Source organism: Chrysochloris asiatica, unplaced genomic scaffold (assembly GCF_000296735.1).
Source record: "Chrysochloris asiatica unplaced genomic scaffold, ChrAsi1.0 scaffold00392, whole genome shotgun sequence".
NCBI classification, from domain to species: Eukaryota; Metazoa; Chordata; class Mammalia; order Afrosoricida; family Chrysochloridae; genus Chrysochloris; species Chrysochloris asiatica.
In genome coordinates this window covers 1,138,911-1,155,046 of record NW_006408910.1, presented here as the reverse complement: position 1 = coordinate 1,155,046, position 16,136 = coordinate 1,138,911, and the positions used below count along the sequence as shown (strand labels likewise).

Here is a 16,136-nt window from a genome sequence, read left to right as displayed (position 1 = left end):
GATCCCTGTATCCCAGAGCCCTGTTGTTCCAAGATTGAGCATGCATCACTATTTACCTCTGTTCCACTAGGCCATGCAAACCTGTCTCAGTGTTCCCCTATCTATCTTGTTCTTCTGCCTCCTCCCCCCTTCTTGTATTGTGCTTCCCAACACCCAAACTAAACCCCCACCCCAACCCCTTTGTGGTTACCTTATATTCCTTTAGTTCTTCCCTCCATTTAAGACAGTCTATTTTATTCTGTAATCTACCTAACCTTCCCACCACCTGGATCTCTGTTCCTCTGTGTTTACCTTCTTTCACATTGTAATTGTTTTGATCATAGACTGACCTTCCAGAACCTCTGTTTTTATAATTTTATTCTATTCTTGGCTCTTCCATTTGTTGATTGAGTTCATGGTGATGCTGCCAAGTACGCCATTCTGTAGTTGTTGTCAGTTCTTGTTGGTTCTCAGTCCACAGAACTTCCTTTAGCATGTTTTTCATAGCAGGGTTACCTTTGGCAAAATCCCTTAGCTTCTGTTTATCCTGGGATGTTTTGATTACACCATCGTATTTGATTGACAACTTTGCTGGGTAGAGGATTCTTGGGTAGCAGTTTTTTTCTTTCAGAGTTTTATATGTCTCCCCATTGCCTTCTTGCCTGTATGGTTTCTGTTGAGAGATCCAAGCTTAATCTGATTTGCTTGCCTTTGTATGTTATATTTCTCTTTTCCCTAGCTGCTTTCAGGATCCTGCCCTTATCTTTGATTTTGGAGAGCTTTATTATTATATGTCTTGGTGATTGTCTTTTAGGGTCTGTCTTTCCTGGGGTTCGATGAGCTTCTTGAATGCTTATCTTTTCACTTTTCAGGATGTTAGGAAAATTTTCTTCCAGAAGCTCTTCAAATTTGTCTGATTCTTCCTGTTCCAGAATGCCAATAATTCTTAATTTATTCCCCTTCATGTTGTCCAACATGAATCTTAGGCCTTCTTCAGATTTTTTTTATCCTTTCTTGTGTTTGTTCTTCTATCTTAGTAGTGTTGAGAGATTTATCTTCTAGCTCACTAGTTGTGGCGTCTATCTCTTCAGTTCTACTCTTTTGCCATTTCAGTGTATTGTCCATTTCTGATATTCTGTTATTAATCATCTGGACCTCTTTCTGTAGGTTTTGAATTGTTTCCAATGCTGTATCTATCTTATTTGATTGTTCCGGTAGTGCTTTCCTGGCTTCTTCCTTATTTTTCTCAACTCCATTTTATAGTGTTTTAATACATTTTATAATAATTTTTCTGAATTCCTTCTAAGGCATTTCCAAAGCCTGCCCATCTTCCAGTATGGAGTGTAGGTCTACTTCCAGCTCATTTGCTTCTGTCACTTTATCTTATTTCTGGACATGTGCAGGTATGGTCATCTGCTTCTGTTTTTTGGGCATATTCAGGAATTATCTGTGCCCTTAATACTTAGATGGGTGTGTATTTTTTATGGTTTCTGACTGCCTCTTGGTAGATGTGATCAGGAAATGGGCTTCCCTTTTCACTCTTTTTCTTGAGAAATTTCAAGATACTACTGTTTGTCGTTTTGATGTAACTTAAGATTTAATTTTTGACCTATTTCCTTTTTAGTCTGCCTGTCCCACTCCACAATCCCTGTTCAGGCCTTTTTTCTAGTTATGAACAGTTCAGGGCCAGCTGTGGCCATTTTGTTTTAAGTGGAAACTGTCTCTTTAAATTTCAAGGAGATCTGTGCACATGCGTGGGAGAACCCTCCGAGTGTGGGGCTGGGGTGTCTGCTCATTTAGGCACCCCTATAGTCACCAGAATGGAGGTGCACAGATAGCAAGGGACCAATGAACAGATACCAAAAGAAAAGAATGTCCTACACCTTTATCTCCGCAGTTCTGTCAGGCGTCCATGGTGGCTCTGATCCTTCCCCCGCTTGGTATCACCCAAGATGGTGGCTCCTGGAGCGACTGGGTGTCTTTAATTAGAAATCAATGGATTTCTTGCTTCTGCTACAAATTCCCCTAGCTGAAAGCCTTCCAACCTTCTAAATATTCCTTTATTTGTGGTTCAGATTTCTGACACCATCCCCTGAGCCTGCTTAGCTTGGCATTCTGTGTTGTTGCTGGTGGAGCTCCTCACTGCACTTCTACGCAAGCTGCCATCTTGTTTGTTATCCCACCAAATCTTTTAAAATTCGGAATGGTGTGCACTAGAGTTGTATTCTTTCACTATATTTATTCAATCTGTAAGCTTAGCAAACAATTCGATAAGCTGGAGTATATGGGGAAAAAACGTATTATCAGGACTTGTGGAAGACTCATTAATAACCTGCGAAATACAGATGATACAACCTTCCTTGCTGATAGAGAAGAAGACTTAAAATACTATTGATGATCAAAGGCCACAACCTTTGGTATGGATTGTATCTCAATTCAAAGAAAACAGAAATCCTCAACATAGGACTAATAAACAACATCATATAAATTGAGAAAAGATTGAAGTTGTCAAATAGCATGTTGCATTGAGCAAATCTGTGCAAGACCTCTTTAAGATATTCAGGAGCAAAGATGTCAGTTTGAGGACTAAGGTGCACCTGACCCGAGCCATGGTATTTTCAGTAATCTCGTATGCATGTGAAATTTTGTCTATGAATAAGAAAGACCATACAAAAATTGATGCATTTGAGTTACGATGTTAGAGAAGAATATTAAAGGAACCATGGACTGTTATTTGGGGAAAAAAATCTGTGTTGGAAGAAGTGCAGCCAGAATGCTCCAGGATGGCCAGACTTTAATACTTTGGACATATTATCAAGAGGGACCAATCCCTGGAGAAAGACACCATTTTTGGTTAAATGGAGTGTACAAGAAAAAGATATGGACCCCCAGCAACAACGGGCTAAGTGTAGCAACAATTGTGAATTTGGCACAGGACTGAACAATGTTTCATTCTGTTGTACACAGAGAGCTAAACGTCAATACCAACTCGATGACAGCTAAAACAATGTGATGGCTAGAACTAAGGTTGCCTTAGCTGTGCAATACCAAATGATTTTGTGGGCCTTACACAACCTGTGGGCCAAACGTTTTCCACCCCTGACCTAGGATATTGCTCTTTATGCATTCCATTTAGTTTTTAAAGAAATCCAGTTTTCTTAGATTCATACTTTGTACATTCTGTTTTGATTATTCATGGATGTTTCTGCTGTTTCTTGTCATTTTGAGTTGTGCCCTGTTAGCAAATGAAGTACCAAAAGCTTTGTTACATTCACGTCATTATGATCAGCTCTACTTTGAGAAGGCAGCTCTTCCTCAGTTGTATTTTGGTTACCTCCTAACTTAAGGAACTCACTACATTTGATGATGTTCACTGCTATTCATGAGTCTAGAAGCTCTGCTGAAACCTGTCCACCATGTGTAATCGTGCTGGTATTTAAAATACCAGCCACCACAGCATAACAGACTGACAGACAAGTAGTGGCTTATGAAGTTTATCAGCCTTATTTGATAGTTCTTTGCATGTATAGTAAACATTTTGTGAAACTTTCGCTATGCATGTTGTTGTTGAGTTGATGTAAGTTAATTTATTTTAAAAATACTCTTTAATAGTGTTGTTGTTGTTCAGTGCTATTGAGTCGGTTCCGATCCATAGCGACCCTGTACAGGGTTTCCGAGGGTGTAAATCTTTACGGGAGTAGAAAGCCTCATGTTTCTCCCGTGGAGCGGCTGGTAGTTTCGAACCGCTGACCTTAAGGTTCGCAGCCCGATTCGTAACCACTACCAGAGCTCCTTTCTTTAATAGTAGGATATGCAAATATAACAATGTCCCTTTTGTTCAAAGGTCTTATGGTATAGTGAGGAGATTAACATACAAGCAAATAATTTATTTCCATACAGCAAGAGAATTACCATAATGAAGAAATAGTCAAAGTACTAGTGGGCTTCAAAAAGTTCATGGAAAAATGGAATTACAAGATAATGGACCCAAGGAACTACTGGTACTTTTCAGCATTCTTTAGCTCAGTGGTTCTTAGTCTTCTTTCTGCTACAGCACTGCACTCAAGGAATAAAAGTTAACATCAGTGCTGTACAGGGACACACGCAGTAATAGCGTATAGTTTGCAGAAGTTCTTTAGTTTTTCCTACTTCGACCCCAAGTCACTTCCTTAGGCCTTTAAAGAATTTTGAACTGGAGAGTGACATGATGTGTTAGAAGCATTATTTTGGTTGCAGTGTGGAAGCTGGCTTAACAAGATTTTAAAACTACAAGTAGAACAGTGAGGATGCTACTGTTTTAGTCCAGGTGATAGATTTAAATGGAAAGTCTTTTCCTGAAGCCTTCAGCCTTTAGTTGGCGCAGGGTTTCATCAGTAAAACAAGTAAAACTTTTCTCTAGTTTATCTGGAGCATTGTAGCAGCAAGAAGGAAGAAAGAAAAGCTAACAAGCCAAAAACTATAGTTGCAAAGTGTTGCACCTAATCTCTATTTTTCACCAGTAAACTTACTTTGGTAATAGTTCTGGAAGGTAACTCTTTTGAAAAGAAGCACTTAATCTGAACATATACATGTTCTAGTAACAAGTTTTGAAATTATAATCAGTTTTGTACTTTATAACCATATATTGTTTGATCCTTTAAAATGATCAGTAGAGGAGAAAAGCAAGAATTTCAGTGATAGGCAAATAATAATACAGAGGAGTTTTACACTGATGAGTTGAACAAATTTACAACAGAATAGTTTAATAACCTTTCCAAATAAGACTTTAAAGCTTTATGACATTGTGAAAATACAACATGTGGTCTTGAAGTTCCAAAGATTGTTTCTGATTCTTTGTATTAAAGTATCTTAAAAAGTAAAGTTGCCAATGCTAACAATTTTGAAGTCCAAAAAGTCAAATATCTTTTAAATGGCAAACCACGTTAATGTCTAATATATGAGCTTGCTGTAGGATATTTACAAAGGAAAGGGGGAAAGAAGATAATAAAGTAGACATCCCTGATTCATTTTCTTAAGAAATCCCTCAAGGAGATATAGGTTGCTTTGTCAGTCCTTGAAGAAAATTTTTGAAGTGTCCTTGAAGCTGATTTAGTGCAAGAGGACAAAGGTAATATAAAGAAAAAACACATTTGATATCTAATTTCCTGTGTTTTTACATATCTACATGCATTCCAGTGTATTTCATGGTATAAAGAAATGTTAGATAAATGATTATAATGGTGCTTGACGTAATTTGAATCAACATTCGCTAGCATAGGCTTAAAAACATTAATTCTTCATTAGCTTCTTGTATTAATACAACACTGCCTGCATCTTAAAAGCTGCATTCTTTTCCTTATTTCTTTGAACTCACAAGTTTTGTTCTCTTAAGCAAGGCTCTATGTTGACTCAAGTTTTTTGTATATACTATTTTTCGTGTCTGTTAATGCTTTTCTAGGCTATTACATGACCATCCTGTTCTTTCCTGTTTAGCTCTTTCCAAGGGCTGCCTTTAGGCTTTGTAGTGTAACAGGAGACCTGATCCAGGGGCAAGGGGGCATGAGAGTGATGGGATATGCAAGTTGCTTCTGTGGAGGGGAGAGAGAACTGTATTGGTGATTGCAGTTTTTAATTTATTCTAGCCTATATAAATAGTCTAAAATTATGACGACAGCTACTTTGTTAAGAAACAGTATTCCCCTCCATTTATTCCCCCCATTGTTCAAAAATGTGTGTAGTTTGTCTTCTTAGAGTAATACTTAGGGATTATTGCCTAAATTGTTTTACTTCAGTGTTTGTTTTTAATTCTAAATTGAAATTTTGTATGAAATAGCAAGAAATTTCACTTGCTTCCCTAGCCATATCCTGCAAATGAGAATTCCAAACTTGTCTCTGAGAAAGTGGATGACTATGAGCATGCAGCAGAATATGTGAAAAACAGTCAGGCAAGATTACCTTTGGTAAGTATTATTTTTATTTAAAGTATTTATAAAAAATGGAAAGAAGCATACATTATATGACGACTCAGGAGACTATTTCACTGTTTTTTAATCCTCAGGCTCAATGGCTTAATTCTTTAAATCAGATCCACTTCAGTTTGTTTTCCCTAAATTGTAACTGCTTTAGCCATGGGTATAGAATAAAATGTACTTTATTGAGCTCAGACTAGAGTCCTATATCATATGTATATGGATGGGAAATGTTCTAGATGGGTTTGACAATTTGTCTGCCCTAGTGCAGGGCTTCTTAATGACCAGTCCATGTACTCACAAGTGTCTCATAGAGTTCAGGGGCTCACGAACTTAGATAGGGGGAAATACCTTCATATCTTCAAAGTTGTATCAGATACTAGAGCTACCAATAGATCTTTTTTTTTTTTTTTTTAATGTGTTAATTGTTGTTAAGTGCCATCAGGTTGGTTCCTACTCATAATAACCCTGTGTAGGATTTCCATGGAGCAGCTGGTGGATTTGAATTGCTGATATTGTGGATAGCAGTCTGGTGTTTATCCTATAATGCCACACCAGGGTTCCAGTGAATTAATAAAGCAGTACATATGTTGCTATATCACAAGTGATTTTGTTTTCACTTTTAATATTTTTTGGTATGATGTCCACTTTATTTTGTGATTACTTTGGTAAAACAAAAATCATATTCCTTCCTATGTTACTTTAATGTTTTAAGATAAGACTTAAGTTTTTAATTTTTCCTGTTAAAAACATTATATACGGGGGACATGCTTTTTCCAGTTGCATGCACGCATGCACCCATACCCCCAAACCCATTTCTATCAAGTCAATTTGGACTCATAGCAATTTTATCGTACAGAGTAGAACTGTCCCATAGGGTTTCCAAGGATAGATATATTTATGGAAGCAGACTGCTACATCTTTCTGCCACAGAGTGGCTTTCTAATAAGCAGCTGCACTACAAGGACTCCTTTGTATACGTATATAAATGTTCTTTTTACCCACATTAGCCCTTTATTTTAGAATGAATAGATTAGAGAACTTGGCAAGATGACAAAATTAGTAGAATATGGCATTGAAAGTTAATTTCATTGATTTCTTTTATATGTTCAAATCACAATAATAGTAATATTGTATATTTATTTACAGTAAGGTTGAGTTTTTTGGTTAACTCTATCCTTTATCATTTAAAAATAGCATAATGTATCTAAATCTTTCTTTTTTATTTTAGGGAACCTTAAGTAAATCAGAATGGGAAGCTACAAGTGAGTAATCATCATTGTAGGTTTACTGACGTTATTAAAGGTTTTGTTTCAAATCCTTGAAAATTCTAGAATTTTTCTGATATATATTATCTACATTTTTATATGTCTTTAATTCTCATTTCTTAACAGGTACTTAGTACCAAGGCAAGTATATGCAGAATGTTGCTCACCATTAATTTTCAAGAATATAATTAAATATTTCATTGTCTGGTTGTGGTGGTGGTTGTGTGCCGTGGAGTCAGTTCCAACTCATAGCAACCCTGCACAGGGTTTCCGAGGCTGTAAATCTTTATGGGAGCAGAAAGCCTCATCTGTCTCCCATGGAAGAGCTTGTAGTTTCAAACTGCTAATCTTGAGGTTAGCAGCCCTACTCATAACCACTATGCTACCCACAGCATTATTAAAGAATTCTTAGGTTGTGCAAATGATAAACTGCTAACCAAACTGCTAACCAAAAGGTAATTTAAGTCTACCCAGAGGTACCTCAGTATGTACTTGAATTGCCAACCTGGTAAGGAACAATTCTACTCTGACATAATTAGAGTCTACTGAACAGCAGCTGTTTTTAATATTATTATTATTTACTATTAAAGTTATTTGATATCTGTATCTCAAATTTCTATTGGAGTTTTGGTTTCTGGAATACTTTCATTTATTTTGTTTCTGGTCACCCTGATACCGTGAAAGCATACTATTAGAAAATTTATTGAAGCAGCAATTGTTGTTAAGTGCTATTGAGTTGGTTCTGACTCATAGCCTCCCTGTGTAGGGTTTCTGAGGAGTGTCTTTTGGGTTTGATCTGCTGACCTTGCAGATAGCAGTCCGGTGCTCATCCTATATTGCCGTACTGGAAGCAGCAGTTAGCAGGATATTTTATAGGTTTGTGTGGTTGGGAACAGGCATGATACAAAAACATTTTGAAGTAAAGCACTTGTCTGAGGAAGAGAAGTTAGAAGACCTGCTTGCCAATCTGAAGCACTGTAATTCATCTACAGATTTATGTTGAGAAAGTCATCTTCCAGAACCTCATTGTTACCATGATGATAATTCCCTTGTACAGTTTCCCTAGAGTTCTGGTGTGATGCTGTAAACAGTGGACCACAGGTTGGTTTGAACTGTAAGGGTGTTCAGACTCAATAACCACTCCTTGGAAACTATCCTATATAGGATTACTCTGAGTCGGAATTCACTCAACAGCAGTTAACAATAGTGGCTTCCCAGGGGTCCTAAAGGATTATTTCCATTCATGTAAACAGTTGTTTATTTAATGAAGGCACAAATGGTAATCAAGGACAGTCCATTTGGTAAACAATTGAGTATTGGTTTCCTAAAGTTTTTTTAAAGGACTTTGAGGGATAAAAAATTAAACAGGTCTTCCTTCTGGAAGTGTACGATCTATTGGAAGAAACAGCCACAAGTAAATTTGTTACTAGGCAAAGAGTTAAAAGATGTGTAAAAGGAAAAGGTGAGAGAGTTAATGAAAACAAGTGAAATCTGGAAAATAGTAATTTTATTGTTGTATAGTTAACATGTGCCAGTCACTATTCTAAGATTTTCATATGTAGTAAATCAGTGAATTTTTGTAAGAACTTGATGAGTGGACTATTATTTATAATAACTTTTTCATAAGTGAGAAAGAGGTTGAGTAACTTGGCTAAGGTCATAGAGATCTTGGCTAAGGTACGCAAGTGGTCTGACTGTATAATCCATACTCTTAGCCATAGCCATAGTTTCTGAATGGGATGAAGTTGAAAAGAAGGAAGACAAATAGTACCAATTTGGGGCTTAATTGTCTCATATAATGGTAACATTAATGGGAGTAGGGTACATAGTCTTTTTCACAAACTGAACTAGGAAGTGTGTGCATAAGGCTACGTGTTTCATTATTTTTCTCAACAGTAGAGAGATTGGCCATCTGTCTTAGGTACCCTCCAGTTCCAAATGATGGTGTAAGGGAAAAAATTGGTCAAAAATTATGGTGGTGGTGATATTGGCTATTGCCTAGAGCTTTATTTTTATATTAAAATACACGTTAGTCATACTATGATATTGTTAAGTGCCGTCAAGTCAGTTTCCACTCATTATTGTTAAGTGCCATCAAGTTGGTTCTGATCCATAGCAACCCTGTATAGGATTTCCTTTTATAGGGTTCCCCAGAAGTGACTGGTGGGTTTAAATTGCCAAACTTGCAGTTTGCAGTCCACTGCTTATCCTACAGCACCACATCAGGATTCCATAATGTTGTCATAATATGCAAGCAAAGAATTAGGTAGTCCCAGACAATTGAGAAGGTGATGGCTTAAAAATATAAAAAGCAATAAGGAAAGAACAGTGGCCAAATTTCAGCCAAAATCTAATATTCGAGGATCAATTCACTCTTTGAATAATTATGATATTTTAAACTAATGTGTTCATCATTGTTAGCTGCTGTCGAGTCGGTATCAACTTATAGCAACTTTTTGCACAACAGAATGAAACACTGCTCAGTCCTGTGCCAACCTTACAGTCTTTGCTACATTTGAGCCCATTGTTGCTGTCACTGTGCCAATCCATCTCATTGGGGGGGTCTTCTTCATTTTGACTGACCCTCTCCTTTACCAAGAATGATGCCTTCTGCAGTGACTGGTCCCTCCTGATAATGTGTCCAAAGTATGAGAGACAAAGTGTGGCCATCCTGGCTTCTAAGGAGCATTCTGGCTGTACTTTTTCCAACACAGAATTTGTGTGTTCTTTTGGCAGTCTATGCTACTTTTAATAATCGCCTCAAACACCATAACTCAAATACATCAATTCTTGTACGGTCTTCCTTATTCACTGTCCAGCTTTCGCATGCATATGAGGTTATTTAAAATACCATGGCTTGGGCCAGGCACACCTTAGTCTTCAAACTGGTATCTTTGCTCTTTAACACTTTAGAGAGGTCTTGTGCAGCAGATTTACCTAGTGGAATACACTGTTTGATTTCTTGACTGCTGCTTTCATGAGTGTTGATGATTGATCTGAGCAAAATGAAGTCTTTGACTTCAATCATTTTTCCATTTATTTGGATGTTGTTTACTGGCCCAGTGGTGAGGATTTTTGTTTTCTTTACATAGGGTGCAACCCATACACCAAAAGCTCTTCATCAGTAAGTATTTTAAGTCCTCTTCTCTTCCTCAAGGAAGGTTGTATCATCTACATATCACAGGTTGTTAATGAGTCTTCCTCCAACTCTAATGCCACGTTTTTCTTCACATACTGCAGCTTCTTGAATTGTTTGCTGAGCATACAGATTAAATAAGTATTGTGTAAGACTGTAATCCTGGCACACACCTTTCCTAAAGTTCCCTTTGAAAAATTGATCTATATATATAGGTGCACAATTAAGTATTCCGGAATACTCATACTTTACAGTGTTGTCCATAGCTCGTCATGATCCACAAAATCGAAAATTTTTGTGTAGTCAATAAAGCACAGATAAACATCTTTCTAGTATTCTCTGCTTTCACCCAAGATCCATCTTACATCAGCAATTTCATCCCTTGTTGCATGGCCTCATCTGGCAGTTCCCTGTCAGTGTACTATTGGCAGCTGTTTTTGAATTTATCAAAATTTTGCTTGTATGCAGTATTAATTATAGATTTCTGCACTCTGTTTGGTCACATTTCTTTAGAATGGGCACAGATATGAACCTCTTCCAGTCAGTTGGCCAGATAGTTGTCTTCCAAATTTCTTAGCATAGATGAGGGATTGCCTCCAGAAGTGCATCAGTTTGTTGAAAGACTTAAGTTTGTATTCCATCTAGTGAGGTCCATGTGTTTAGTCATCTTTTATGTTGGAAAAAGGTATTTTCAATGAACAATTCATTAGCCTTGCAAAATTCTGTCATGCAAGCTCCATCATCCATTCTATTACCAAGGCCATATTTTCCACTTTTCCTTCCTCTTTCTTTCTAACGTTTGCATTCCAATCCCCAGAAATTACCAATGTATCTTGATTGCATGTTTTGATCAATGTTAAACTGAAGAAGTTGATAGAATTCTTCAATTTCATCAACACTGACTTTAGTTGTTAGTGTGTAAATATGAATAATAATACTATTAACTGGTCTTCCTTGTAGGTATATAGATGTTATTCTATCACAGACAGCATTGTACTTCAAGATAGATCTTGAAATGTTCTTTTTGACAATCAGTGCAACACCATTCCTCTTCAATTTGTCATTCCCAGAATAGAAAACTATGTTTTGTCAGATTCAAAATGACCAATACCAATCTATTTCAGCTCACTGATGCTTAGGATACTAATGTTTATTCCATTTTTAACAACTTCCAATGTTTCAGATTCCTACTTTGGATGTTTCATGTTCTGATTATTAATGGATGTTTACAGTTGTTTCTCCTCATTTTGACTTCTGCCCCATCAACAAATGAAGGTCCTGGAAGCTTTACTCCATTTATGTCATTATGGTCAACTCTGCTTTGAGTAGGCAGCTCTTTTCCAATCTTATTTTGAATGCTTTCCAACCAGAGGGTCTCATCTTCCGACACTATATATGAAAATATTCTAGTGCTTTTCGTAATGTTTTCATTGTCTGGTACTGTATCTATCAGTGTTCCACTGCTACACATGTTTTAAGAGGCTAAGCATTCAGAAATAGTCTGCCTCTTTTTTCTTATCTAAGTCTGGAAGCTCCACTGAAACCTGTCCAACATGAATAACCTTATTTGTATTTCTATTATCAGTGGCACAGCAAGCAACACACAAACCACAGTAGCAAAGTAATCTGAAAGACAAGCATTGGCATCAATCCTAGTTCCCTCAAGTACCTTGAATCACTCTATTCCACAAGCAAGTTTCCTGCCTGATAGTACTTAATTTTAGTTGCTCCATGGGCCTGGAAGCTCACCACTCTGTTTCATGCTCTGGCTCTTGGTAGTGCTGCTGGCACTCTGCAGCCATTTTTCTGGTGTCACAGCTATGTCTTCTGGATTAAGATGATTCAGTATGCAGGGATCCAGGGTCCAAAGGACACACCTCACTCTTGGCTCTCCTTTTTTATTGGTAGTGGGATTCCCTCACTCCCCCACCCTTCCCTCCTACTTCTGAGTCGGCTTCTTTTATACCCAACAGGATGTTAAAATCAACCAATATCCTTGCTTGAGCTCCAAATTTTTACAGTCCTAATTAACAGTTAATAGTGACTCACAATTGAATCATATAATTCTTGCAGCATCTTCCCGCACCTTGTCTTACCCAGACCCATCTGGAAAGAAAGTTGTTTGGTGGGAATTACAAAGACTATGAGGTAGAAGATCCATATGAAGTAATTTACTGCACTGCAGCACTTATCCATTGCACTATCAGGGCCTCATTAGTGATTTTAAATGACCCTCTTGGGAACCACTGCATTCAAGGATCTTCCTGTTGGAATCAGATAAATATTATCTCTAAGTATTGATTGTCATATGGCTTTTGGCTCACTTTCCCTGCAATACAACAATTGGATGAGTTGGTATATATACATTATATATGTTTCTTATATTCCCTCTTACTATTTTTCTGCTGAATAGAAATATTAGAGTACAACTAGCAGTAGAATTCATTATAGTGCAGTTATTCTACCTATGTACCTCACTATGGGTAAAAAGATTTGAATGGTAAGATTTTTGTAGTTCAATTTTATTTGCTTTTAAACTTTAATTTTTCTTATCTCAAACTGCTTTTAGAGTTTTTTAGAGTTGTTGAATTGGATTATTTATAAGCTGCGATGTTACTGAATATTATAGTATGTGGCTATTTGCTTTCAAGTAAATATATATGATTCCATGTCTGCTTAAATATAACTGAATAACTGGTTAACTCTTAAATTAAAGGCTCTTTTTCTTCCTCAAAGGCTGGTTGAGAGCCTAAAAAATTTCAACAAATTATGTGGACAAGACTGGGATTTAATTTGTTGAGAAATTAGATATTAGATATGAGATATGAGAAACCAAGCTCTAATAACTTTCATTTGTTTTCTCTTGCAGGTATTTACTTGGTTTTCGCATTTGAGAAGCAGCAGTGAGCACATGTGCAGTGGCAACAAAACAGCTATGTTTCATCTTAGAGATTCAACAGCTTTTTGTTTGTGTATGTTACATATTCTATGTGCAGGATGCTGCCAGAAACTCCAGTGTACAGATTCAACAGTTGCTGTCTCTGACAGATGAATCTTTGTATATATAAGAGTGAGTTGAAACTTTTGTCTAAGTAATCTACTTTTAAATAATGTTCTGAGAATTCAACTCTGACTTGTTGGAGCAGCTGAACTCTTCCCAAGTGTTCTGACTTGCTCAGTTTTGTTAGTGAATGTGCCACAGAGTCATTGAGATTGCTGGGCACACAAGCATGTGTGTCTGTGCTTCTCTAAGTGGACTTGTTATTTTCAAGATGAAGTGGGCTTTGTTCTATACCATTGAATGTAAATGTTTAAAATGTATTGTTGAAGTTAGAAGCTTAAAACTCAATTTTATCTGGTCATAAAATTCTGGGCAAGTTATTTAGCTAGAATTTTAGCCACTTACTGCATTTCTGTATAAATAATGATTACTTTTATTTGCTATTATATTGTAATTCTGCAAGTGATTAGAACATTTTAGAGAGCAGTATAGAATTGGGTGGGGTTTTTTTTTTGTTTGGTTTGGTTTTTTCTTTTGAAATTTTGAGGCTTTCTTATAAGAATTTCATACCCTAGTAGTTAATGTTTCTCATTATTAAGAATGCAATTTGACAGGTTTACTTTTCTCAATTGAGAAAAGATGGTACAGTTATTTTTCTAAGGACTTAAATGAAAATCTCTCCCAGGTAATTTCCTCAAAATTATAACTCATTCTCAGTTCCACTTCTAAATTTAAAATTTCTAGTCAGAGCTAGGTTATACCTTGAAGTTTAGAAATAAACAATGTTTATTCCTCTGTTACAACATCAGTATTTTGCTTAATAAGATCTAGTATCTAATTATCATTAAAAATTTTGCCATTTTGGAACCATTATTACAGCCTTGGTTTCTTGCTTGACTATTCTTCTGTAACTGGCACTGAAGTAAACTGGGTAAACTCTTATCCTTACTATCACAGTTTAGAGAACTGCTAGGTTTTGATACAGTTTTGATACAGTTGTCAAGTGCCATTGAGTTGGTTCCAACTTACAGTGACCCTGTATAGGTTTTCTGAGGATCAGCTGATATGTTTGAACTGTCTACATTGCAGTGGACTACGGAACCACAAAGTTGGCCCACAAGATTTGCATTTTGAGCCAACCAGTTGCTCCATGGGAAAATGAGACTTTCTGCTCCTGCAATGATTTCAAAAGCCTATATAGCAGGGATGGGGGGACTATCTGACCCATGGGCCACATAAGGCCTGCAAAGACATTCCCAGTTTCAACCATCACATTGTTGTTGTTGTAAAGTGCTGTCAAGTCAGTTTCCACCCATAGCAACCCTGTATAGGGTTTCTGAGGAGCAGCTGGTGAGCTTGAACCGCCGGCCTTTCAGATCAAACGGCTTTGCAGTCTAGCACATTAACCCACAGCACCTCACCAGGACTCTAGCCATCACATTAGGGGTGCATTAATTCAATGTTTTGGCAAATATAGCAGGCTAGTTTTTAAGTTGATAATTTTGTATGGCCTGTGAATGATGTTATAAATTTTGGCAGGAACAAAAATTCTCCATCCCTGCTATAGAGTCATGGTGTACTGTAAGATAATGCACTGGACCACAGGGTCAGTTTGAACCGTAAAATCGGAGGTTCAAACTCATAAGCCACTCCTTGGAAACCCTGTACAGGGTCACTATCAGAACTGACTCAGCGGCACTTAACAACATCATCAACCCCTGCTATACAGGGTTGCTTTGAGTCAGAACAAGCTTGGTGGCACTTAATAACACCATCTGTCTTGCAGTTAGCAGTTCAGTGTTTATCCTATAGCACCTGACACGGATGGAAAACTTAATAAGCAAAGTAGCATGCACTCTACTTTGTGTATTATTCTTACTGTATATTCTTGTAAATCATTTATTTAAAATACGGTTTATAAAGACGTTTTCTAAAATTGTCCAGAATACTTTTTTTAAAAAGCATAATCTCTTAAGTTTATATCTGTTAACTGGTGGTGGTTATTGTTAAGTGCCACTGAGTTGGTTCTGACTCATAATGACCCTTTATAGGGTTTCTGAAGAGCGGCTTGTGGGATTGAACCACTGCCCTAGCGGTTCAAACCAACATTGTTGTCAAGTGCTTATCCTAAAGTGCCACACCAGAACTCTTAATGGTAGAGTAGTTAATTTTTTAGAAACAGAATATGGGTTTCTAGCTTGTTCCTTCTATATTAATGATAATATATCTGACTATAGTGGCTGTCATTAGCTCAGAAAAGTTTGGTGATGATACTAGGGAGGTTGCAAAGGTTAGCCCTTACTGTTTTATATCCAGGTTCATTTTAATTCTAGTGGAAGTAATTGAAAATATTTTTATACTTTGGTAGAGTGCAAAAAGCTTCTGCTTTATTATTCCCTATTGCTGTTTTCATTTCTTAAGCCTCTTTCTGTTCTTTCCACGGAGCCCTGGTGGTGCTGTCAGATAAGCACTGGACTGCCAACCACAAGGTTGGCAGTTCAAACTCACCAGCTGCTCTGAAGAAGAAAGAGGAGGATTTCTGCTTCCATAAAGATTTACAGCCTTGGAAACCCTATGCAGTGTCTCTGTAAGTCAGAATTGACTCAGTGGCAGTGAGTGGTCTTTCCTTTCCATTCCATGGCTAATTTGGGGAAAGAAGAAATCTCCAGAAGTTGGAATCACATGTGGCAATACAAAGAGAAAAAAAAGAAGCATGAAGTTCTGTCTCAGGGCGTCGACGAGCATAACATAGTGGTGAGTTTGAGAGGAGGTTTTGGAACTGAGCCGGTAACTGAAAATGGGAG

The 16,136-nt window shown here is 37.1% G+C and overlaps 1 protein-coding gene across 1 annotated transcript in view; it reads left to right on the top strand.

Annotated features, from left to right (window-relative positions):
• Positions 1–13,238, top strand: part of RNMT (RNA (guanine-7-) methyltransferase) — a 74,233-nt gene extending 60,995 nt beyond the window's left edge. The window contains exons 8-10 of the mRNA XM_006876581.1: positions 5,817–5,918; positions 7,159–7,192; positions 13,201–13,238. Coding sequence (XP_006876643.1) covers positions 5,817–5,918; positions 7,159–7,192; positions 13,201–13,238 — 174 coding nt within the window. The remainder of the gene's footprint in view (positions 1–5,816; positions 5,919–7,158; positions 7,193–13,200) is intronic.
• Positions 13,239–16,136: the final 2,898 nt, after the last annotated feature.